At 40.4% G+C, this 27,564-nt stretch overlaps 1 protein-coding gene across 2 annotated transcripts in view; it reads left to right on the plus strand.

The window, feature by feature from the left end:
* The first annotated feature begins 11,893 nt into the window (after positions 1-11,893).
* Positions 11,894-27,564, plus strand: part of IL15RA (interleukin 15 receptor subunit alpha) — a 44,973-nt gene continuing 29,302 nt past the window's right edge. For both annotated transcript variants that reach the window (XM_036842539.1, XM_036842540.1), the window contains exon 1: positions 11,894-12,019. In XM_036842539.1, coding sequence (XP_036698434.1) covers positions 11,932-12,019 — 88 coding nt within the window. In that variant the 5' untranslated portion in view covers positions 11,894-11,931. The remainder of the gene's footprint in view (positions 12,020-27,564) is intronic.

Consider the following 27,564-nt stretch of genomic DNA (forward strand, 5'->3'; position numbering starts at 1 on the left):
GTTGAAAGTTTTTTGCAATGTCTTCTTTTTTTTATATAAATTTATTTATTTTTGGCTGCGTTGGGTCTTTGTTGCTGGGCGTGGGCTTTTCTCTAGTTGCGGTGAGCGAGGGCTACTCTTCGTTGCGGTGCACGGGCTTCTCATTGCGGTGGCTTCTCTTGTTGTGGAGCACGGGCTTTAGGCGCGCGGGCTTCAGTAGTTGTGGCTCGCGGGCTCTAGAGTGCAGGCTCAGTTGTTGTGGCGCACGGGCTTAGTTGCTCCACGGCATGTGGGATCTTCCCGGACCAGGACTCGAACCCGTGTTCCCTGCATTGGCAGGTGGATTCTTAACCACTGTGCCACCAGGGAAACCCTGCAATGTCTTCTTGATTAATTTATCCTGTTAGTATATGATGTCCCTCTTTATCCTAGGATTATTCTTTATTTAATATTCTTTATCCCTGGTAATATTCTTTGTTCTTTATTCAAAGTGTACTTTGAATTAATACAGCCCCAGTTTTCTTTTGATTACTATTAACATAGCATATCTTTTTCCATTGTTTTACCCTATTTCTCTTTATATTTAAACTGGGTTTCTTATGGTATATAGTTGGTTTTGCTTTTTAAATCCAATCTGACAATCTCTCTAATTTATTGGGTTGCTTAAACCATTTATATTTAACTTAATTGTTGATATGGTTGAGTTTAAATCTATCATCTTGCTATGTGTTTTCTATTTGTCCCATTTATTCCTTGTTACTTTTTTTTTCTCATTTCCTGGGTTTTTTTGATTATTTTTTTATGATTCCAGTTTTTTAAATTCCATTCCATTCCACTATTGTTTATTATCTATACCTTTTTTGTGTGTGTGGTTGCTCTAAAGAATATACATTTTCTACTTGTCATAGTCTATCTTTAAATAATAATTTAGCACTTCACTTTAAGTGTAATAATCTTTCAGCAGTACATTCCCAGTTCCTCTCTCCCATCCTTTGTGCTATTGTTGAAATGCATTTTACTTCTACATATGTTATAATCCCCATAATACATTGTTACTGTTTTTGCTTTAGAGAGTCAATTATCCATTTAAGAGATTAAAAATAAGAAAAAACTTTTTAATATTTGCCCACATTTTTACCATTTCCAGTACTCTTCATTCCTTTGTGTAGATACAGACTTCTTTCTAGTCTCACATTCTTTCTGCCTGAATAATTTACTTTAACATTTCCTGTAGTGAAGGTCTATGGGTGATACATTCTCTTGGCATCTATTTGCCGAAAAAAAAAAAAAAAAACCACTATTTTTCTTTCATTTGTGTGAGATATTTTCACTGAGTCTAGAGTTCTAGGTTGACTTTTTCTTCTTTCAGTTTTTTTTTTTTTTTTTTTTGGCCATGACACGTGTCTTGCGGGATCTTAGTTCCCCGACCAGGGACTGAACCCATGCCCCCTGCAGTGGAAGCACGGTGTCCTAACAACTGGACTGCCAGGGAATTCCCTTCTTTCACTTTTTAATGATGTCACTCTATCATCTTCTGGTTTGCACAGTGCCTGATGTGAAGTCTTCAGAATGTAATATCTTCCTTATGGATTATTTCATTATTTCATTCTGGCTGTCTTTAAGATTTTCCACCTTATCACTGATTTTCAGCAGTCTGATAATGATGTGCTAATTGTGTTTTTATTTGTATTTATCTTGACCAGGGTGCTTTGAGATTCCTGAGTCTGGAATTTGTTGTTTTTCATGCACTTTGGGAAAATCTCAGCTTTTATCTCTTCTATCTTCCTGTCTCTCATCCTTCTAGGACTCAGTAACACATATGTTAGACAATTTCATATCATCCCAAAGTTCTTGGATGCTGGTATTTTTTTGTCCTCCCTTTTCACTCCTCATGTTTCAGTGTGGATAATTTCTATTGTCCTTTCCTCAAGTTAACTGATTCTTCCCTCTGCTAATAAGCCTGTTGAAGGAATTCTTCATGTCTGATATCATGGTCTTATTAGTCTGCTAGGGCAGGCCTTATCTCCAAATGCAGCCACATTGGGGGTTAGGGCTACAACACATGAATTTGGGGGGAAGGAGGGAAGGTCACAATTTAGTCCATAAAGAAATGGTGTTCATTTCCAGCAATTTTATTTAACTCTTTTTTAGAGTTTTCATCTATCTGGTCAAATTCCCCATCATGCATGTTGTCCACTTTTTCCACTATACACTCTTAATATATTAATTATAGTTATTTTAAAGTTTCTGATCGTTTCAACATCTGCACCATCTCTGTATCTGGCTCTGTTGACTATTTTATCTCATTTCATTTTGTTTTGGGGGGATTTCTTGTCATTTGGATTAAATGTTAAATTTTGTGTGAACAAGAATAGTAGAGACTGAGGTAAACAATATTTATACCCAGAAATGAGCATGCATGTTCTTCTATCAGCTCTACAGGCAGACCTCAATTGATTGCACTTCATTTTATTGCATTTTGCAGATATTGTGTTTTTTACAAATTGAAGGTTTGTGGCAACCCTGCATCGAGCAAGTCTATTGGTGCCATTTTCCAACAATTTGCTCACTTCACGTCTCTGTGTCACATTTTGGTAATCCTCACAATATTTCAATCCTTTCCTTATTATTATATTTGTTACGGTGATCTGTGATCAGTGATCTTTGATGTTACTACTACAACTTGTTGAAGGCTCAGATGATAATAGAATAATTAGAATAATCTTACACATCTTATAACCTTATCAATGTTCTTTTAGTTATATTATAAATGTGATTATTAAGTTAATGTATAATAACAGACTCTTTTTTCTTTAAAAATACAACATAATTTTATGTTTTTTATAAATGAAATTAAATAAAATTTATTTTAAATCACAAAAGGGTAATGAAGATGTCAAAATAGGCTTAATAGTATCTCAAAATTGATGAAAATAAAGAATATACTAAATGTTTTACTTGCATCAGGGAAATGAAAATACCAGGGCTAATAAAAAGAAAATCTATAAGGGAAAAAACCCAAGCCTATCTGGAACATAGTTTCTCTTTTTAGATGTATTGTTAGGATAAGTTTAGTTATAAGAAAAAAACCAAAAGTAGCAATGACAAACAAGGTAGATGTCTATTTCTCTTTCAGGTTCAACAAATTCAACGGGAGACAGTCCAAGCTGCTTTGGTCCTCCTGGTGTCAGGGACCCAGGTTCTTTCCATCTTAGCTCTACTCTATGGGTGGCTTGTGGCTCCTATTTTTGAGAGTCCTCATGGCTCAATATGACTGCTGGAGCTCCAGTCATTATGTCTGCATTTCAGCCAGCAAGAAAGAGGAAGGGTGAAGAATGACACATCCCTTCCTTTTAAGGCCATTTAAATCAAGTGACAAGATATAAAGCACATCTCTGTTTTCAGTTTTTTGTTGGTTTTTTTTTTTTTTTTGCAACTACATCAGCAAACAAAAAAAAAATGTCTATTGGTTTTGGAATAGTGTGTAAAGAGATGGTCTGGAAGAGATGACCTATCTTTTAGGGATGAATAATCTTGCCTAATTGAAGCCTCTCTGGTCTACCAGAATGCCAGATTTTAAATCTCTTATTGGTTAGTTATTTTGGAAACATTCTCATTGTAGAAGCCTGTTTACTTCAGGATTCTTATTTAAAATGGCTACTTTATACTAGAAGTATACAAAACTTTACACTAGAAGTATCCCTAATAAAATGGCCAAAGTAAACTTTCACTTGAAAGTATACCTGCAAAACCATATCAAAGCTGTTGGCTTGCCTTGTTTCAATTTCTTAAAATTACCCATGAGCTAAAAATTCCTGTTTGAAAACAAGGTGTTTAAGGTTGTCATGAGACTTTTTAAATTTAATTTTTAGAATAAATAATATGGGTCCTCCCTGGTGGTCCAGTGGTCAAGAATCCGCCTTCCAATGCAGGGGACGCGGGTTCCACCCCTGGTCGGGGAACTAAGATCCCACATGTCGCGGGGCAACTAAGCGCGTGCGCCACAACTACCGAGCTCGCGCACCTCAACAAGAGAGCCCGCGTGCCACAAAATACAGAGCCCACGCGCTCTGCAGCCTGCGCACCACAACTAGAGAGGAGCCCGTGCGCCACAATGACAGATTCCACATGCCCCAAAGAAGATCCCGTGTGCTGCAACTAAGACCCGACGCAGCCAATAAATAAATTAATAAATTAATTAATAATACATATTTTAAAAAGAATAAATGTTTCAAAAATATGGAAAAAAGGGTAAAACTAAATGTATACATTGAAGCATCCCCCCTTAATCCCCATGTCCCATTTATTCAGTTACCACCTCCATAGGAATGCACATTTATTGCTTTCTTTGTGCTTTTCCAGGGTGTTATCAAATATGTGTGCTAATACAAGCAAATATAAATATATTCTTATTTTTCTCCCTTCTGACATAAAAGGCAGCATATTATACATTGCTTTGCATATTGTTTGGTTATTTGTCTTCTAAACAATGTATCTTGGAGATCTTTCTACATTCGTAGAAAGAGAACTAACTTTTTTACAACTGCATTATATTCTCTTGTATGCGTGTTACATATTTTATCCAATCACTTTCCTGTTGATGGACATTTGGGTTATTTCTAATCTTCGCAACTATTAAGATGTTTCTTAACACATTTTTTTATAACATATCTGGAGAAATCATTTTGCAAAAAAAAAAGAAAGAGAGAAAGAAATGACACTAACAATAACTCTAACCCCAAAGAAATCAGTAAGAGTTTTAGGTTCATAAATACCTTATCTTTCAACTCAGAAGCTATAAGTTCTTACATTAAAAAAATTACAGGGGCTTCCCTGGTGGCGCAGTGGTTGAGAATCTGCCTGCCAATGCAGGGGACACGGGTTCGAGCCCTGGTCTGGGAAGATCCCACATGCCGCGGAGCAACTAGGCCCGTGAGCCTCAACTACTGAGCCTGCACGTCTGGAGCCTGTGCTCCGCAACAAGAGAGGCCGCGATAGTGAGAGCCCCGCGCACCGCGATGAAGAGTGGCCCCCGCTTGTCGCAACTGGAGAAAGCCCTCGCACAGAAACGAAGACCCAACACAGCCAAAAATAAATAAATAAAATAAAGAATTATAAAAAAAAAATTACAATGTCTATAAAATATTATAACTTGTAGATATTTTATTCTTAATATTTTAGGTCAAGGACCCTTTTGAAACAAACACTGATGAAAGTTATGGGTCTTTTCTGCAGAAAAGAGCATGCTCAAAAAAACTTTTGCAAAATGTTCCAAGAGGTCATGAGTCACCTACTGTGATTGGTCATAGATCTAAGATTTTAAAATTCGTGAACCAAACTCATTCCAATAAATTAATATTTCTGATTTCTAGCATAGTGGAGGAATCGAAACACTTTGAGTAGTTGTCAGCCTAAAAAGATTACTACACATTAGATGGTGCAAAGCCTACGAACGGGCTTTCTTGGGCTTGCATGGTTTTTTTTTCTAAAGCACTAGTCACTATTTGCAAACCAGGAGATATCACACAAGGACCTATATTTTCAACGTTTCTTCAAAAATTAAAACTCTAGTGGCCCTGGACACACACTACTCCCGTAGTCTGCAAGAGCTTTCAGCTCACTTCCTCTCACGCCCACCAACCCAATTCCAGGATAAATCATGGGTTTGCATTTTTAAAACCCTAAGGTTCTGTCACTTTCTTCCTTGGATTTATCCTGAGTTATTTATGGATGAACTAAAGAACAAAGGAGAAAGCAGGAGGCTCATGAAAGCTGTTCCTCTTCTTCAAGCCCTCCTCACCGGAGATGAGATAAGGGAGGAAGAAGAGGCCGGGCTGGGGGCAGGAGAGGAGGGGCAGATTTAAGGAAGAGCCCCCAGGGTGACAGGCCAAATTGGGCTCTTGGGTGAACAGGGGTCAGTAGGGGATTCTCATGGTGTAATTGAAAGTGGAACACAAAGCTGATTCAGCTCGGGGAGGTTTGCTTTACAAGTTTATCATCTTAGTTGGCTGTTGTCTTGCTGTAGGAAGTGACAGCACAAGTGGGAATATTGGTCGCAGCTGTTGGAACTTCCACCCAGGGTGGAGTTTCTATCCTCACCATCTGTTCATGGGGCCTCCCTGTCTATCTTCTTGGTGCTTTGGTGTGATGAGAAAAAAAAAAAAAAAACTATTGAGAAAAACAACTTTGCCTTCTGAGTTGCTGCTGAGGTATTTTACACTATGATAACCTTACTCACACCCAGAGTCTGGACATTTAGATAAAGACTTGAATTGAGGATGCCGCCGTAAGTTCCCACTTTGCTTTTCCTAGGGCACCCTTTAAAATAACGCTTTACAGTGAAGCCTGTGAAAAGTTAGTGACCTCCGCCCAAGCACCTTGAAAGTTAACAGGTGCTCTCTACCCTGCTCTCCATCTCCTGCTTGCCGCCACCTGGGACGGAGGACTGATTTTTCCCCAGGGTCACTGTGCCCCCTCGCTTCTGGGATCTGTAAGTAATAATCAGTCGATGACTCTACTTCCTTTGTGCGGGTGTATTGAAACTTCACCTTCAATCAAAACGACCCCCGTGGGTTTCGCTTCCCCAAAGCGGGAGCTGGGATGCTGAGAAAGCTGCCTGCCGACCCCCTGTGGGTGACTGGTGCCGCCTCGTTCAGCAGGTCATAACCTGCATATTCTTTTTTTTTTTTAATGTTTATTTCTTTTTTTTTTTTAAACATCTTTATTGAAGTATAATTGCCTTACAATGGTGTGTTAGCTTCTGCTTTATAACAAAGTGAATCAGTTATACACATACAATATGTTCCCATATCTCTTCCCTCTTGCATCTCCCTCCCTCCCACCCTCCCCATCCCACCCCTCTAGGTGGTCACAAAGCACCGAGCTGATCTCCCTGTGCTATGTGGCTGCTTCCCTCTAGCTATCTATTTTACATTTGGTAGTGTATATATGTCCATGACACTCTCTTACCCTGTCACATCTCACCCCACCCCCTCCCCATATCCTCAAGTCTGCATATTCTTAATCCATTACACCAGCTCGGCTTCTCCACACGTCTGGTCCCCGCCTTGGCAGCTGGCTTGGCTTAGCATCAGAAATAATATTTCTCCCAACCCTTTCTCCACCCCTAGCTTGTACTTAACATTTTTAGCTGATAACTTTCTCTACAATCATCTGAAGTAATTTACAAAGGACAATATATTATATATTACACATTGCGTATCATATATGTAACACTTATTGAGCGTTTGTTATATGTGGGGCACTGTTCAAAATGCTTTTATTAACTCGTCTGATTTTCACAACCACCCTGTGGTGTGGGTCCTGTTATTCCCATATATGCAGAACTGGAGAGAATGTGGTTTCAAAGTCAATTAAAAAGTAAAAGTTCCAAGCCAAATCAAACAAAAACAAACACATAGATACAGAGAACAGAATAGTGGCTACCACAGGGGAAGGGATGGGGGGAGGGTAAAATGGGTAAAGGGGATCAGCTATATGGTGACAGAGGGAAACTAAATGTTTGGTGGTGAGCACGCTGTAGGGTAGACAGAAGTAGAAATATAATGTTTTACAAATGAAACTTATGTTATAAATCATGTTACCTCAATTTTAAAAAGTTCCAAAATTTAAAAAAAAAAAAAGTTCCAAAACAACTTCGAGTTAAAAAATAAACTTTAAATAGTTGTTAAACACACTCTACTCTGACATGTTTAAATCTTTAAGATTCAAAATCCATTTCATCGCTTAACTTTTCAACTACAAAAGTGATTAAATTATGGCTATGAGGCTGCAAATGAATATAACTGAGTGATCAAGAAATGGATTGGTCTCTTGGAGATTCTACTTATCACAGGGAAGAAAGTAAGGGGTGATTTTCCCCAAGAGCAGACAAGATTTTGTGTTCTACAGTGCGGGGCTCTCCCATCCCAGGGATGCAGTTTACAGATTATGTATTTGTTTGGTGTTTGTTTAGTTGATTGCAGAGTAACAGGGAGGTGGACCCAAATAGGGCTTTTCTGGACAAAGACCTTGGCTAATTGAAAGAATCTGCCTAGATTGTCTGTGAGGCTGTACAAAAAAGGGGGTCAGGTAGGTCTGCTGAGACCAGAGGCCGAAGGGTGGGTCTGGACAACGACCATCCAGAAATAACCAAGAAGACAGAGGTGGCAGGCCTCTCCCTATTTTTCCTGGCAAAATCCATGGGAAGGGAAGACAGCCATTTGCCTTTGGAGGATGGGGGGAGAGTGATATCGGATTTGTGTTGATCTTGGCAACTGGAAGCTTGGAGCCAGATAGGAAGATTTACAAAAATAAGAAAACCTGGTATTTTGTATACTTTGAGGATTGAGAAGCAATTCCTCCCTCTTACAGCCAACATCTGTCTTTCTGCTCTTCAGCAAAACTCCTCCTGTGAGTGGACTAGTTTTCTCTGGGTCCCGCTGCCTCATTTTACTGCCTCGGTGCCCCCAGGTTGGCGGCAGCAGCTAGATGCCCACGTGCTGACGCCTACAGACTTATATTGTCTTAGCTCCTAAGTCAGCGTCTCCCAAAGCCAAGGACACTATCCTTTGGTGAGCAGTGGAATGATCACCCCCAGTCTGGGAACCAGCTGTGCCTGGTTCCTAAAAGGCTCCCCGAGTCTTCATGTTGTCCTTCAAGAATCTGAGAAATGGGGCTTCCCTGGTGGCGCAGTGGTTGAGAATCTGCCTGCCAATGCAGGGGACACGGGTTCGAGCCCTGGTCTGGGAAGATCCCACATGCCGCGGAGCAACTAGGCCCGTGAGCCACAATTACTGAGCCTGCGCTTCTGGAGCCTGTGCTCCGCAACAAGAGAGGCTGCGATAGTGAGAGGCCCGCGCACCGCGATGAAGAGTGGCCCCCACTTGCCACAACTAGAGAAAGCCCTCGCACAGAAACGAAGACCCAACACAGCAATAAATAAATAAATAAATTTAAAAAAAAAAAAAAAGAATCTGAGAATTACCATGTGACCCAACAATCCCACTCCTAGGCATACACCTGAGAGAACTGAAAACATATGTTCACACAAAAGCTTGTATTTCAATGTTCATAGCAGTATTATTCCTAACAGCTAAAAGTTGGAAACAGCTCAAATATCCATGAACTGGTGAGTGAATAAACAAAATGTGAAATATCTATTTAATGGAATATTATCCAGTCATAAAAAGGAATAAAGTACTGATACACCCTACAACATGGATGAACCTTGAAAAAATTACAGAGTGAAAGAAACCAGACACAGAAGGACATATTGTATGATTCCATTCATGTGAAATATTGAGAATAGGCAAATCCATGGGGAAAGAAAGTAGATTTGAGGTTACCAGGGACTAAGAAGAGGTGAAATTGGGAGAAACTCCTAACAGGCCCTGGGTTTCTTTTTGGGGTGATGGAATTATTCTGGAATTCGATAGTGGTGATAGTCATACAATGTCATGAATAAAAACCACTGAATTATACTCTATATAAAGTGGTGAATTTACTGTTATAGGAATTATATCTTACTTTAGAAAGTTAAGATTCTAAAGCAAGAAGGAGGAAGAGGAGAAGGGGTTGGGGAATAATCCATTAGCCTAGATCCATAGCCTCCCCTTCTTGGTGGCCCAGTGTGACATGTTACCCTCCTATCCTGAGGGTTCACTGCCTGCCCCCCTCCAGAGGACAGCCGATGGCTGAAGACCCAGCTCCCAGGTATCATCTCTACTGACCCCACAGCCCCGTCCTCAACTCCAGCTCTGCTCTGAGTGGTGGCTGCTGACCAAGCCCCCCAGCCCTGTAAGGGGCCCTCTTATTTGAAGGCCCCAAACAAGCTCCCACCTGAGTCACCCTTGAGGTGTGGACACTGTACCTCAGGGATCCAACTGTTCTGCAGGCAGGTCAGTTCCTTTGGCCTGAGAAAACAGGTCTTGGACTTTGTTCTCAGAATTAAAGATACCATATTGTTATAGGTGGAAGTGTGTCACCCCAAAAAGATATGTTGAAGTCCTAACCCCCACTAACTCAGAATGTCACCTTATTGGAAATAGGGTCTCTAAGAGGTCACCAAGTGAATATGAGGTCATTAGGATTAGGGTGGGTCCTAATCCAATACGACTGGTGTCCGTATAAAAAGGAGAAATTTGGACACAGACACGCACAGAGGGAAGACGAGGTGAAGACACACAGGGAGAAGCCAGCCACGTAACTGCAGTGACGCACTTACACACCCAGGAACACCAAGGATTGCCGGCAAACACCAGAAGCTAGAAGAAGCAAGGAAGGATCTTCCCCTGGTGCCATCCAAGAGAGCATGGCCCTGCAGACACCTGCATCTTGGACTCCTGGCCTCCAGAAGATCAGAGGACCAATTCCTGCTGTCATTAAGCCACCTAGTTCTTGGTACTTTGTTAAGGCAGCCCTAGGAAAATAATACACATACAAAAGCACAGGGCTGTTTAGGTGTGGATGGCAGAGATTCACATGTTTTTAAAAGAAGAAACCATCAGTACTGCTCGTAAAAAGGAACAAACTACTGACACACAGCAACTTGAATGGATCTCGAGGGAATTATACTGAGTGAACAAAGCTGACCTCTACAGGTTACAAACTGTATGATTCCATTTACATAACATTATTCAAATGACAAGATTATAGAGATGGAGAAAAGATCAGTGGTTGCTAGGGCTTAGGGAGAAGGTGAGAGTGGAAGGTGGCTGTGACTAAAAGAGTAGTAGTGGGAGGAATGCTTTTGATAACTGTTCCCCGTCTTGACAGTGGTGGTCACAGACATCTACATATGTGATGTGTAGTGCCCAGAACTGAATACACAAGCTCCATTGAGTGCATGGAAAACGGACTAAATCTGAGTAAGGTCTGGGGGTTGCATCAATGACATTCCCTGCTTGTGCTGTTGTACTGGAGTTATTCAGGATGTTACCACTGGGGGAACAGATGGAGACCCGAGCCCAGAGACGACCCATCCTGCCTAATTTCACTCCCAGAACTGGGGATTTCTGATTGTGCGTCCCGAGCTTTCTCACTGCACACCCGCTTCTCAATAATGCCAGGCTTAACTGGAGATGCAAAGAAAGAAAAAAGCCACCTGCAAAGCAGCAGGATGGTAGGCTAGCCGAATCGTCTAAGGCACAGAGGTGAATAAGTGTCGGTCCTCCCTCCCACGCCCGCTTCAGAGAGTTTAAATGTTCTTGGGGAAGAAAGATGCAGCAGGAGTAAGAAAAGTGGCGGTGCCGGGAGCCAGGCAAGGTTTGGGCAGGCGGCCTGGGCTTCGCTCCCGGTCTGGGCCTGGGCGCACCGGGCAGGTGACCGGGCCAGCCGCGCCGCGGCGATATCCCCGCTGTCACTCAGCGTCACCGGCCCGGACCAGCGGGGCGCGCGGCCACTCGTTCGCCAGCTCCTGCTCCAGGACCTTCTAAGTCGGAGCAACAGGCGGAGACAAGCGAGGCGAGGGACCGAGTGGAGCCGAAACCAGGTGTGACGCCCACCGGCCGTGTTTACGGGAACTAGTCTGCTTCCCGACAGCTTCTCCCACTCGTCGCGAGGACACACGACGGAACGGACCGCTGGGGTCACCAGGGGCGAGGAGGGCAAAGCCGGGGAGGACCCCGGGCCTCCTCAGGGCACAGTCCGGGTCCCCGTCCCGCGCTGCCGGTGGCGCTGCGGGGACCGGGCGGTGGCGCGGGGGTCACAGGGGCTTTTTCCAGGGGAGGGGGTGGGGATGCTGAGTCACGGGTCTGTCACCGCTTCTCACCTCTCCAGCCCTCGGGGGCTAAAGCAAAACCGAAAGCGAATGCGGCTCGCGGGGCGGCCGGTCTCGGAGCTGCGCCCGCCGCCTGCTCCCGGGCAGTGGGCATCTGAGCGCGCGAGCGGCGGGGCGTCGCGGCGGGGGCGAGCCCGGGAGGAGGCCGGCGGGGTCGCGGCCGAGGTCGGGCCATGTCCGGGCGGCTCCGGGGCTGCGGGGTCGGCGCCCTCCCCGCGCTGCTGCTGCTGCTGCTGCTGCTCGGACCGCCGGCGACGCCGGGTAGGGAGCGCGCGGGGAGCGGGAAGCCGGGCTGGGGGCAGCCCCCAGCACAAGGCTGTGCGCCAGCGCGCCGGGGACACGTGGAGGGACGCGGGGGCCGTCGGCTCAGGGCCCCGCGCCCCGGCTTGCCTGGCCTCTCAAGGCAGGGAGCGAGTGGCCGGGCTTTTCATTCTACGTTTTCCCCAATTTCCGAGGCAAAGGGAAGAAGCCGGGGTTTGCAATGCGGGCTCGGAGTTGGGAGTTTTACAGCGATTTCGAGAAACGCATCAGCCCCGCGAGGAAGGCTGTGCGCGCGTTCATCCGCCGGCAGTCCCCCCGGGGGGCGGGGCGGTCCGGGGAAAACGACTGGTCTCTACCCTCCGACCAAAGCAGGTTATATGGGTGGGTGGTGGTAGGACGGGGTACGGACTGCGTGCGTCCCGGAGAAGTAAAAACGTGTCGGGCAGGTTGCACACCTGGGGGACCTGGCAACAGCTACAAATTCTTCAGCATTAGGAAACCGAGAGAGTGCGCGGGGGCGGGGTGGGGGGGCGCCCCGGAGTACGCGCTCCCAGGCAAACGGGGAAGAACGAAGTTGAGGATGGCTGGGTGTGTTCGGGAAGAACTTTAGGTCGCACAGATGTCATTTCCCGGTTAGACTCGAACGCGTGTCCCATAGGTTGTAGATTTTCGTCCCGAGAGCTAGACAAGAGGGAGGAGAAAGGAGAGATGGGTCTGGCTTTATCCACGTTGGCGCGCCTTTATCTTGTTACAGTCACGGAGCTCTTTGAAGGTCTGATGAAAGCTACGAACCCTCTCCTCTGAAAAATACATGAATGCACATACTTCCAAAACTTGCATATAATTTGGGGGTTTGGGACCCCAAAGACCAACCATGGACTCTCCAGGAGATAGTAATCCCATGATCTGTGTGTGTGTGTGTTTATGTGTGTGTGTTTAAGGCAACACTCCTAATAACTTACCTCCAGTCGGGCCAGTCTACCCATTACTCCATCAGAGGCGTCCATCCACAGTTGTGGCTGGCTGGCCTGCTGTGAACCCATAGCTCTGAAGGCTTTCCTAAAGTTTAATTTTCCTGAGACTATGTTCGCATTTCCCCCAACTTCTGAGAATCTGAGTTATGTTGGTGACGGAGTCAGTTGGCTAGCCAGTGTCCCACATGACCCTTGGGGAGATGTGGGGCACAGCCAGAGCACTGGGGCAACTCTCCTGGACAATGTGAAAGTGAAATTCAGCTTTAGTCAGAACCCAGCAAAGATGAGCCATCTGCTTACAAATGCAGAGGACACTGCAGGCAAGCTCTCTAAAGCTCATCAACCGGCATAGCTCTTTGACCCCACAAAGGCATTGCTGCCATCTTTTAGCTCCTGGTGTTTCTTAGTTTTTCTTAAACAGTTCTCTTGGGGGTACAACTGACAGATAATAAACAGTATACATTTAAAGGCGCAATTTGACAAGTTTAGAGGTAAATGTATAGTCACGAAACCATCACCACGGTCAAGAGAGTAAACATGACCATCACTATCAAAAGCTTCCTTACATCCTACATTTATCCTGACCTCCCAGCCCTGTCCCCCAGGCAACAAAGATCTGCTTTCTGTCACTATCGATTTGTTGCATTTTCTAGAATTTTATATAAATGGAATTATGCAGTTTGTACTCTTTCTTGTTTGGCTCCTTTCACTCATAGTAATTATTCTGAGAATTCTCCAGCCTCGTAACTTGTATCAACAGCCCATTCTTCTTTATTACTAGCACTGTTCTACTGCATGGATATTGCAGTTTTTTTTAATCCATTCACTTGTTAGTGGACATTTTTGGGGTTGTCTCCGGTTTTTGGCTATTACATACCAAGCTGTTATGAACATTCACATATAGGTTTTTATGTGGACAGAGGTTTTTGTTTCTCTTGGGTAGAGAAAACGGCTAGGGATGGAATGGCTGGATCACGTGACGTGTGTATGCTTAATTTTTAAAGAAACGGCCAAATTATTTTCCAAAGTAATTGTACTCATTTACACTCCCACCAGCGGTGGGTGAGAGTTCCACTTCCTCCACATCCTTGTCAGCACTTGGTATGGCCAGTCTTTTTTTGTTGTTTAACTTTTTAATTTTTTTACAGCTTTATTGAGATATATGTAATTGGTATATAATATTGTGTAAGTTTAAGGTGTACGACATGATGATTTGATATATGTGAATATTGTGAAATGATTACTACAATAAGATTAGTTAACACATTCATCATCATCTCACAGTTACCAAAAAAAACCTCTGTGTGTGTGTGTGTGTGGCCAGTCTGTCTTTTTAATCGTTCCATTCTAATAGATGTGTAGTGGTCTCTCATATTTTTAATTTGCATTTTCCAAATAATGAATGATGTTGAGCGTCTCTTCTTGTGCTTATTTTCCATCAATATATCTTCTTTTGGTAAAGTGTCTAGTTAAATATTCTGCCCTTTAAAAAAAAATGAGTTATTGAATTGAGTTTTGAGAGTTCTTTCTATATTCTGGATACAAGTCCTTTATCAGATATTTGATTTGCAAATATTTTTTCAGAGTCTGTGGCTTGTCTTTTCATTCTCATAAGCGTCTAACGAAGAGCAGAAACTTTTTTTATATAAATTTATTTATTTTTGGCTGTGTTGGGTCTTCATTGCTGTGCATGGGTTTTCTCTAGTTGTGGCTCACGGGCTCTACCCTTCCTTGCAGTGCTCGGGCTTCTCACTGCGGTGGCTTCTCGTTGCAGAGCACGGGCTCTAGGCACGTCGGCTTCAGTAGTTGTGGCACGTGGGCTCAGTAGCTGTGGCTCGTGGGCTCTAGAGCACAGGCTCAGTAGTTGTGGCGCACGGGCTTCGTTGCTTCGTGGCACGTGGGATCTTCCCGGACCAGGGATTGAACCCATGTCCCCTGCATTGGCCGGCGGATTCTTAACCACTGCACCACCAGGGAAGCCCAGAAATTTTTAATTTGGATGAAGTTCAGCTTATTAATGTTTTTCTTTTACCTACTCTGCTTTTAGTGTCATATCTAAGAAATCTTTGCTTAAGTCAAGGTTACAAAGGTTTTCTTCTATGTTTACTTCTAGAAGTTTTATAGCTTAGGTTTTACATTGATGTCTGTGATTCACGTTTTTTTTTTTTTAGTTTTTATTTATTTATTTATTTATTTATGGCTGTGTTGGGTTTTCGTTTCTGTGCAAGGGCTTTCTCTAGCTGCGGCAAGTGGGGGCCACTCTTCATCGCGGTGCGCGGGCCTCACTATCGCGGCCTCTCTTGTTGAGGAGCACAGGCTCCAGACACGCAGGCTCAGTAGTTGTGGCTCACGGGCCTAGTTGCTCCGCGGCATGTGGGATCTTCCCAGACCAGGGCTCGAACCTGTGTCCTGTGCAGTGGCAGGCAGACTCTCAACCACTGCGCCACCAGGGAAGCCCTGTGATTCATTTTGAATTAATTTTTCATATAATGTGAAGTATGGCTTGAAGGTTTTCTATTGGCTTGGTTTTGGGTTTTATTGTATGTGGATATGCAATCATTCTGGCACCATTTGTTGGAAAGATATCTCTCCTGAATTGCTCTTACACCTATTTTGAGCATCAGCTGTTTATATATGTGTTGGCTGCTGTAGACAAAACATCAGTACATGAAAATCATTTATATTGCTATACATTAGCACTGACCAATTGGAAACTGAAATTTTTTTAAAAAGCAATATCACTGGCAATAGCATCAAAAAGTATGAAATACTTAGAGATAAATCTGACAAAAATGAGAAAGACCTGTACACTGAAAACCACAAACCACTGCTGAGAGAAATTAAAGAAGATCTAAATAAACAGAGGTATATCATGTTCATGGATCAGACAGATGAATATTGTTAAGCTGTCAATTCTCCCCAAATCAAAATTCCAGCAGGCTTTCTTATAGAAATTGACAAACTGGTTCCAAAATCCACATGGAGATGCAAAAGACCTAGTATAGCCAAAACAACTTTGAAACACAACTGAGTTGGAGGATCAGCACTTCTGATATTTAGAGTTAGAAGGTTACAGTAATCAGGAGAGTGTGGTATTGGTGTAAATATGGACAAAAAGCTAACAGAACAGAGGGTGCCTGATGTTTTTAAGTGAGCTTAGAAGGGAAGTGGATACAGATGGTTAGATTTACTACTTGGCAGTATGATCCTGGTCAGGAATTATACAGGGCAGCTCATTCCTTACAACTAGCTGGGTAAATAATAGTCTTAGATCTGTTCCTGCTAGTTTTCAGCGCTAACAGACACAGCAAGTTGTTGTCATCTGTTCTTATTCAAAAGGCCTGATTTGGAGGGGAAACCCATCATCTCGGCTAGGAGGTCATTTGCTTCTTAAAGATCCTCGTAACCTGAAAGGCTGCAGATGATTTGCCCAAAGCAGCTGGAAACGACAATGATTTGTTTGAAGATGAATATCCCTGCTCATCAGTTTGGATTTTGTTGTGCAGGGTGCTAGTGTATTTGGGGGTGGTTGTAAAACTTATGTCTTTAAACATTTTTTAAACCATTTTTCAGAATCTGGGAAGTTTTGCTAAAACCTTTTTTTTTCCAAATCATTTTTATCTCATTATTGCTTTGTGCTGCTACTGATAGCAAAAAAAGTGATAAAAACTCAAATGTACAAAATATGGGATTTGTTGAAATCAACCTAAATGTCCAACAGTGGAGGATTGCATAAATAAAATAGGGTTGCTTTCAAATAGTATGCATCATATGATTCAGTTTTTACTAGAAGATCTAGAAGTAGTTGTCATTCAGTAGAAAAATTATAGGTTATGTCTGTGTGTCTGTGTCTGTGTAGTTGTCCGCCTTTTCTTATTTTTCTGTCACAATTTGAATTGCTTTTGTAATGAAAGGAAATAAATAAAACTACAAAAGAAATAATGCAAAAAAGATCTAGAATTTTGGAATTTTTTTCTAATTCATCTTTAATTAATTATAGCCGATCTTGTTTGGCAATGTTTTTGTGGCTTTATAAATTTTTCAAATTGCTCAAAATCAGGTTCTATAAAGTCACTGCATATAACATTTGTGCATTATATACATACATTTATAATCCTTTACAACTTGTTTAAACAATTCCTTATTGTTAGAGCTATTTGTAGGCTTCTGCTACCTCCCAATGGTTGAATATTTAGGTTGTTTCAAAATGTCTGATATTTTAAAAAGCACAGAGTAGGAATAATTGGATGAAAATTAGCTATCAAGAACAAAAAAGGCAAGGGGAAAGCCCTCAAAGTCTTTTTTAAATGGCAGAAATGTTTGAGGATATCCTTTTTCAATTAAATCATCACTTCAACTAACTTGTATTGGGCTAAATCACTTCTGCCAAATTGATTTCACCGAATAGTATGTAACTAAGTAAATTCATGTATAAAATCCCCTAGTATATACTCTTGGAGTCATATCCATGTTACTCATTATACATGATTGATGTTGTTTGAATGTTTCCACTTGGAAAGACTTACTTTTCTTCTGTGCAGAAGGGACCTAATTAAGGGCTCTGGTGGGGGGATATTATTGGAGCTGCATGGTGGAAGGGGTTACTCTTATCAAGAGTGTGAATAACAAACTGTAGTCAAGAGGGTCTGGAGGCAGGAAGCTAAGTTGGAGGCTTTTGCAATAGTTCCAGTAAGTGGTGATGAAACCCTGAAGCAAGGCAGTGTCAGTAAGGGAGAGGGGAGGGGGCAGATTTCCTTTTGAGTTCTACAAGTATAGAATGTATTTCATTCTTTCCCTTTTTTGTTTGCCCTTCAACCTATAGCCACTCAAGTCTTCCAAGCCTTCAAAAGTCATAATTTAAGAACTTGAACTGTGATGAATCCACCTACTACACAAAAGGTAGATTAAGAAGCTCAGTGAATGAGCCTGAGAGAGAGAAGAGAATTGATGAGTTAAGGGCAAGACCTGGCTGTGCTTGGTACTTACACTGAGTGCCAATAGGAAAAAAATGTGTTGGCTTGGCTGGCGTTTCAGCCAGAAAAATAATGAGGGAAAATGGATTACTGCGAACACAGAGGCTTTTACGCTTTTGAGACATTAGCGTCACAAAGAGCTTGAGGGCAGAAACCATATCCTATATGTCTTTGTATCCTACCGCAGTCAGTATGCTATAGGCATTTAAATGGTAGAATAAGAGAAAGAAAATACTGGAATGGATTCTGACTTTCCTTTAAGAATGGGAGGGGCCTGCTACCCTTGAACTCTGGATGCAAGACTAGGCCAGGGCTACTTACTCATACTAGACTGTGTAAACTGACTTGATAAAAAAGTCTGATTCACAGGTTCTGAGAAGTGAAAGAGGTGTGGCCCTACACAACTATTTTGGTGACTTCATTTAAATGATCGTTAGGACTTGTTATGTATATTTTTTGCTACTTAAGAGCTTTGAAAATGCCAGAATCTTACATTTTTTCCCATTTCCATTACTTCATCCATTCCACTCTACAGATTCATAAGCTAGTAACTAACTTGAGAAAACACCCATTACATACGGGGTTTAGATCTGTAAGAGTACCAGAGAAATATATTCCCCACCTTCAGGAGCTTACAATATTGTAAACAAGGTGAGAATTGCTTACACTGAATATCTAGGGAACAATGTCATGAGAGAATATATAGAGAAATTATAATTGAAGTATCAAAAGATGTGATTAAGGCCTCTGAAATGAAAGGTTATTGATGCAATCAAATGTGTTATCTCCAATGCACATGTGAGAGAGTCTAGCTTTGTAAAGTTAGTTACTGGCTAGTATGTGGCTGATTGGGTTGGCTGCAGTATACTAATACCCTTGTGGATTCATGTATCAATTATTCATGGATTTATCTATCTTTGAGGACTGTTCACAATGGAAAGTAGACTCCCTTTCTTAGCAAAATGACAGAGTAGGTATTCTGAAAAACTCTCCTGCTGAAAAAAACACCCAGAAATGATAAATAATACAGAGCAAATATCTATTAAAATCCAGAGCCAATAAAATAGGTAATCAACTGTTTAAGGCAAAAATAATAATAATGTGTTGTGGTGCTTATAAAATATGTAGAAGCAAAATGTATGACAAAATAGCACAAAGGCTGGGCAGAGAGAAATGAAAGTATATTGTTTAAGGTTCTTATACTATATATGTGAAGTAGTATAATTTCACCTGAGGGTAAGCTGTGATGAGGTGAAGACACATACTATAAACCCGAAAGCAACCACTAAAATAATACAACCAAGAATCATGAAATTTCTATGGGACCATCTCCATAGAAAATCCTATGGAATCTACAAAAATGCTACTAGAATGTGTTTAGCAAAGCTGCAGAGTACACAATTAATTTACAAATATCAGTATACAAAATGCTAGCAACAAACAATTAGAAATTGAAATAAAAATAATGCCATTTGTGTTGGAATAAAAATATGAAATACTTAGGAATACATCTGACAGAAAATGTACAAGATTAGTACACTGAAAACTATAAAACATTTCTGATAAACTACTGAAGAAGTAAATAAATCAAGAAAGATACTGTGTTTATGGATATTGAGAAGACTCAACATTATTAAGATGTCAGTTCTTCACCAACTTGATCTATAAATTTAATGCAATTGCAATCAAACTTTCAGCAGGCTTTTTTTTCCAGTTAGAAATTGATATACTGACTCTATAACCCAGTAAAGAACCAAACTCACCTTTGAAAGTAATTAACAAAGTTACAGGATTTACAGTACCTGACTTTAAGACTTATTATAAAGCTATAGTAATCACGACAGCATGGTATTGGTGTCAAGATTAACAAATAGACAAATATATCAATGGAACAGAATATCAAGTCCATAAATAACCCCACATATACTTGGTCCTGTTTCAAGATCCTACACTAAATACCACTGGAGGTCCACTACTGCTGCTGCTGGATGAGAGGAAGGAAGTTTTTTAATGCACAAAACCTGTCAAAGATACAAGGGAGAGGTTGGCTGCCATGAAAGGAAAAAGCAATATAACTGAAAACTCCAACCCTGAGAGCCAAGCACACAGGGCCAGCCTAAGAGTAAGGCTGGACTAAGACCACAGAGAACTTCCCCTGATGCCACCACATCCAGGCAAGCAAGCACCAAGTAAAAAACACAGCAGTCAACTGCTCAAGGTGGGGTGGGCAAGAGTGTAGAGAGATAACCCCTGTGGTTTAGATAAATAGAAAAGGACAAAAGATGAGGGTGGAGCAGGAGCACTGAGAAAAATCTTCTGCCACTCTAGCCCCCACCCTAAGCACAAGATAAGACTAGAGGAATTTGAAGCCAATGGTGTTCTGAAGGTAACCATAGCAACAACAAAATCCAAATCCAATTCAACAGCTGACTAGATTGACTCAATCCTCCCTACATCATCAGTTTAGCAGAAGTGTTCACATTTTCAGGCATAAATACTATTTATCTCAGTTCTACACACATAGTTCAGCATTCAATCAAAAATTATGAGACATACAAAAAAGTGACAATAGCACAGTCCCACTATGAAGAGACAGAGCAATAAACAAGACTCAAGAGATGACCCAGAAATTGGAACTATCAGACTGGAAGTTAAAGTAACTATCATTAATATGTTAAAGGCTCAAGTGAAAAAGATGGACAGGATTCACGAGTAAATGGGGAATTTCAGCCGAGAGATGGAAATCATAAGAAAGTATCAAATGGAAATGTTAGAAAATTTTTTAAAAACAAAATGAAGCAAGCCTTTGACAGGCTTATCAGAACACTTCACACAGCCAAGAAAAGAATCAGTAAACTTGCAGATAGGTCAGTACAAATTACTCTAATAGAAACATAAAGAGAAAAAATGAAAAGAAAAAACAAAAAAAACCCAAAGAAGAGTATCCAAGAGCTGTGGTACAATAGAAAGTAGTCTAATATATGTGTAATCAGAATTCCAGAAACAGAAGAGAATGGAGCAGAAGAAATATTTGAAGAGATAATAGTTGAGAATTTCCCCAAATTTATAAAAGATATTCAGTCACATATCCAGGAAACTCAGAGAACAAGAAGGATAAATGGCCCCCCGCCAAAAAAAACCAAAAACCTCATGCTAGACACATCATATTCAAACTGCTGAAAAGTAAAGAGAAAATCATGATAAAAAGAATAAAAATACATTATACACAAGAAACAAAGATAAGAATTACAGTAGACCTCATCAGAAACTATGCAAGCCATAAGAAAATGGAGTGGCATCTTTACAGTGCCAAAACAAAACAAAACTGTCAAGCCAGAATTCTAATAATCAGGAAAAATATCCTTCAAAAATGAAACCAAAATAAAGACTTTCTCTGACAAACAAAAGGTGAAAGGATTCATGACCAGCAGACTTGCGCTACAAGAAACATTAAAGGAAGTTCTTCAGGCAAAAGGAATATAATCCTAAATAGAAACTTGTATCTACAAGAGAAAAGCTCTAGAAATGGTTAAAATGGAGGTAAATAAAATATATTTTTCCTTTTCATCACTCTAAAAGATACTTACTGTCAAAAGCAAAAATAGTAGCAAAGTATTGTGGGTTTATAGAATATATAAAAGTAAAGTGTATGACAGCAAAAAGTTAGCAGACAGAAACTGTAAATATGCATTGGTAAGATTCTTAACTATTTGTGAGGTGCTATAATATTATCTGAAGGTAGCCCATGATAAAATAAAGATGTATATTGTAAACTTTAAGGAAACCACTAAAAATAAGTTAAAGTGGTACATATGATAAGCCAATAGTCAAGATAAAATTGAATAATAATAATCAATCCAAAAGCAGGCAGAAAAAAAGGAAAATGAACAATGATCAAATAGAAAACTAGCAAAATGGTAGGTTTAAATCCAGCCACATAGGGCTTCCCTCATGGCGCAGTGGTTAAGAATCCGTCTGCCAGTGCAGGGGACACGGGTTCGAGCCCTGGTCCGGGAAGATCCCGCATGCCGCGGAGGAACTAAGCCTGTGCACCACAACTACCGAAGCCGGCATACCACAACTACTGAAGGCTGTGCACATAGAGCCTGTGCTCTGCAACAAGAGAAGCCACTGCAATGAGAAGCCCATGCAACACAACAAACAGTAGACCCCACTTGCCACAACTAGAGAAAGCCCCCACACAGCAACAAAGACCCAACACAGCCAAAAATAAATAAATAAATACATTTATATATAAAAAAAAATCCAGCCACATAAATAATTACATTAAATATAAGTGATCTAAACACACCAATTAAAAAAAACAGAGATTGTAAGATTGAATTAAAAAAACAAGACTCAACCATATGCTCACTATAAAATACTTTGAATATAAGGGCAAAGATAGGTTAAAAATAAAAGGATGAAAAAAGATATACCATGCAAACAATCCCTATTAAGAAACAATTTACTGACCAGAGGGCAGACAGCAGAAGCAAGAAGAACGACAATCCTGCAGCCTGTGCAATCCTGTTCCTGTGGTGGAACAAAAACCACATTCACAAAAAGATAGACAAGATGAAAAGGCAGAGGGCTATGTACCAGATGAAGGAACAAGATAAAACCCCAGAAAAACAACTAAATGAAGTGGAGATAGGCGACCCTGCAGAAAAAGAATTCAGAATAATGATAATGAAGATGATCCAGGACCTCGGAAAAAGAATGGAGGCAAAGATCGAGAAGATGCAAGAAATGTTTAACAAAGACCTAGAAGAATTAAAGAACAAACAAACAGAGATGAACAATACAATAACTGAAATGAAAACTACACTAGAAGGAATCAATAGCAGAATAACTGAAGCAGAAGAACGGATAAGTGACCTGGAAGACAGAATGGTGGAATTCACTGCTGTGGAACAGACAAAAGAAAAAAGAATGAAAAGAAATGAAGACAGCCTAAGAGACCTCTGGGACAACATTAAACACAACAACATTCGCATTATAGGGGTCCCAGAAGGAGAAGAGAGAGAGAAAGGACCAGAGAAAATATTTGCAGAGATTATAGTTGAAAACTTCCCTAACATGGGAAAGGAAATAGCCACCCAAGTCCAGGAAGTGCAGAGAGTCTCATACAGGATAAACCCAAGGAGAAACATGCTGAGACACATAGTAATCAAATTGGCAAAAATTAAAGACAAAGAAAAATTATTGAAAGCAGCAAGGTAAAAACGACAAATAACATACAAGGGAACTCCCATAAGGTTAACAGCTGATTCCTCAGCAGAAACTCTACAAGCCAGAAGGGAGTGGCATGACATATTTAAAGTGATAAGAGGGAAGAACCTACAATCAAGATTACTCTACCTGGCAAGGATCTCATTCATATTCGATGGAGAAATCAAAAGCCTTACAGACAAGCAAAAGCTAACAGAATTCAGCACCACCAAACCAGCTCTACAACAAATGCTAAAGGAACTTCTCTAAGTGGGAAACACAAGAGAAGAAAGGGCCTACAAAAACAAACCCAAAACAATTACAAAAATGGTCATAGGAACATACATATCGATAATTACCTTAAACATGAATGGATTAAATGCTCCAACCAAAAGACACAGGCGTGCTGAATGGATACAAAAACAAGACCCATATATATGCTGTCTCCAAGAGACCACTTCAGACCTAGGGACACAAAGAGACTGAAAGTGAGGGGATGGAAAAAGATATTCCATGCAAATGGAGATCAAAAGAAAGCTGGAGTAGCAATACTCATGTCAGATAAAATAGACTTTAAAATAAAGAATGTTACAAGAGACAAGGAAGGACACTACATAATGATCAAGGGATCAATCCAAGAAGAAGATATAACAATTATGAATATATATGCACCCAACATAGGAACACCTCAATACATAAGGCAACTGCTAATAGCTCTAAAAGAGGAAATTGACAGTAACACAATAATAGTGGGGGACTTTAACACCTCACTTACACCAATGGACAGATCATCCAAAATGAAAATAAATAAGGAAACAGAGGCTTTAAATGACACAATAGACCAGATAGATTTAATTGATATTTATAGGACATTCCATCCAAAAACAGCAGATTACACTTTCTTCTCAAGTGCGCACAGAACATTCTCCAGGATAGACCACATCTTGGGTCACAAATCAAGCCTCAGTAAATTTAAGAAAACTGAAATCATATCAAGCATCTTTTCTGACCACAACGCTATGGGATTAGAAATCAATTACAGGGAAAAAAACCTAAAAAACACAAGCACATGGAGGCTAAACAATATGTTACTAAATAACCAAGAGATCACTGAAGAAATCAAAGAGAAAATCAAAAAATACCTAGAGACAAATGACAATGAAAACATGATGATCCAAAACCTATGGGATGCAGCAAAAGCAGTTCTAAGAGGGAAGTTTATAGCTATACAAGCCTACCTCAAGAAACAAGAAAAATCTCAGATAAACAATCTAATGTTACACCTAAAGGAACTAGAGAAAGAAGAAGAAACAAAACCCAAAGTTAGCAGAAGGAAAGAAATCATAAAGATCAGAGCAGAAATAAATGAAATAGAAACAAAGAAAACAATAGCAAAGATCAATAAAACTAAAAGCTGGTTCTTTGAGAAGATAAACAAACTTGATAAACCATTAGCCAGACTCATCAAGAAAAAGAGGGAGAGGACTCAAATCAATAAAATTAGAAATGAAAAAGGAGAAGTTAAAACAGACACTGCAGAAATACAAAGCATCCTAAGAGACTACTACAAGCAACTCTATGCCAGTAAAATGGACAACCTGGAAGAAATGGACAAATTCTTAGAAAGGTATAACCTTCCAAGACTGAACCAGGAAGAAATAGAAAATATGAACAGACCAATCACAAGTAATGAAATTGAAACTGTGATTAAAAATCTTCCAACAAACAGAAGTCCAGGACCAGATGGCTTCACAAGTGAATTCCATCAAACACTTAGAGAAGAGCTAACACCCATCCTTCTCAAGCTCTTCCAAAAAACTGTGGAGGAAGGAACACTCCCAAACTCATTCTCTGAGGCCACCATCACCTTGATACCAAAATCAGACAAAGATACTACAAAAAAAGAAAATTACAGACCAATATCACTGATGAATATAGATGCAAAAATCCTCAACAAAATACTAGCAAACAGAATCCAACAACACATTAAAAGAATCATACACCATGATCAAGTGGGATTTATCCCAGGGATGCGAGGATTCTTCAATATACGCAAATCAATCAGTGTGATACACCACATTAACAAATTGAAGAAGAAAAACCATATGATCATCTCAATAGATGCAGAAAAAGCTTTTGACAAAATTCAACACCCATTTATGATAAAAACTCTCCAGAAAGTGGGCACAGAGAGAACCTACCATAAAGGCCATATATGACAAACCCACAGCAAACATCATTCTCAATGGGGAAAAGCTGAAAGCATTTCCTCTAAGATCAGGAACAAGACAAGGATGTCCACTCTCACCACTATTATTCAACATAGTTTTGGAAGTCCTAGCCACAGCAATCAGAGAAGAAAAAGAAATAAAAGGAATACAAATTGGAAAAGAAGAAGTAAAACTGTCACTGTTTGCAGATGACATGAAATTATACATAGAGAATCCTAAAGATGCCACCAGAAAACTACTAGAGCTAATCAGTGAATTTGGTAAAGTTGCAGGATACAAAATTAATGCACAGAAATCTCTTGCATTCCTATACACTAATGATGAAAAATCTGAAAGAGAAATTAAGGAAACACTCCCATTTACCATTGTAACAAAAAGAATAAAATACCTAGGAATAAACCTACCTAGGGAGACAAAAGACCTGTATGCAGAAAACTATAAGACACTGATGAAAGAAATTAAAGATGATACCAACAGATGGAGAGATATACCATGTTCTTGGATTGGAAGAATCAATATTGTGAAAATGACTATATTACCCAAAGCAATCTACAGATTCAATGAAATCCCTATCAAATTACCAATGGCATTTTTTACAGAACTAGAACAAAAAAATCTTAAAATTTGTATGGACACACAAAAGACCCCGAAGAGCCAAAGCAGTCTTGAGGGAAAAAAATGGAGCTGGAGGAATCAGACCTCCTGACTTCAGACTATACAACAAAGCTACAGTAATCAAGACAATATGGTACTGGCACAAAAACAGAAACATAGATCAATGGAACAAGACAGAAAGCCCAGAGATAAACCCACGCACCTATGGACAGCTAATCTACGACAAAGGAGGCAAGGATATACAATGGAGAAAGGACAGTCTCTTCCATAAGTGGTGCTGGGAAAACTGGACAGCTACATGTAAAAGAATGAAATTAGAACACTCCCTAACACCATACACAAAAATAAACTCAAAATGGATTAGAGACCTAAATTTAAGACCAGACACTATAAAACTCTTAGAGGAAAACATAGGAAGAACACTCTTTGACATCAATCACAGCAAGATATTTTTTGATCCACCTCCTAGAGTAATGGAAATAAAAACAAAAATAAACAAATAGGACCTAATGAAACTTCATAGCTTTTGCACAGCAAAGGAAACCATAAACAAGATGAAAAGACAACCCTCAGAATGGGAGAAGATATTTGCAAACGAATCAACAGACAAAGGGTTAATTTCCAAAATATATAAGCAGCTCATGCAGCTCAATATTTAAAAAACAAACAACCCAATCCAAAATGGGCAGAAGACCTAAATAGACATTTCTCCAAAGAAGACATACATATGGCCAAGAAGCACATGAAAAGCTGCTCAACATCACTAATTATTAGAGAAATGCAAATCAAAACTACAATGAGGTATCACCTCACACCAGTTAGAATGAGCATCATCAGAAAATCTACAAGCAACAAATGCTGGAGAGGGTGTGGAGAAAAGGGAACCCTCTTGCACTGTTGGTGGGAATGTAAATTGATACAGCCACTATGGAGAACAGTATGGAGGTTCCTTAAAAAACTAAAAATAGAATTACGATATGATCCAGCAATCCCACTACTGGGCATATACCCAGAGAAAACCATAATTCAAAAAGACACATGCACCCCAATGTTCATTGCAGCACTCTTTACAATAGCCAGGTCATGGAAGCAACCTAAATGCCCATCAACAGACGAATGGATAAAGAAGATGTGGTACATATATACAATGGAATATTACTCAGCCATAAAAAGAACGAAATTGGGTCATTTGTTGAGACGTGGATGGATCTAGAGACTGTCATACAGAGTGAAGTAAGTCAGAAAGAGAAAAACAAATATCGTATATTAATGCATATATGTGGAACCTAGAAAAATGGTACAGATGAACCGGTTTGCAGGGCAGATATTGACACACAGATGTAGAGAACAAACGTATGGACACCAAGGGGGGAAAGCGGCAGGGGGGTGGGGGTGGGGGTGTGCTGAATTGGGCGATTGGGATTGACATGTATACACTGATGTGTATAAAATTGATGACTAATAAGAACCTGCTGTATAAAAAAAGAATTAAGAGAGATATAAAAAAAAGAAAGAAACAATTTACCATAACTAACTCA

The sequence above is a fragment of the Balaenoptera musculus genome, chromosome 2 (genome assembly GCF_009873245.2).
Source record: "Balaenoptera musculus isolate JJ_BM4_2016_0621 chromosome 2, mBalMus1.pri.v3, whole genome shotgun sequence".
In the NCBI taxonomy this organism is placed as follows: domain Eukaryota; kingdom Metazoa; phylum Chordata; class Mammalia; order Artiodactyla; family Balaenopteridae; genus Balaenoptera; species Balaenoptera musculus.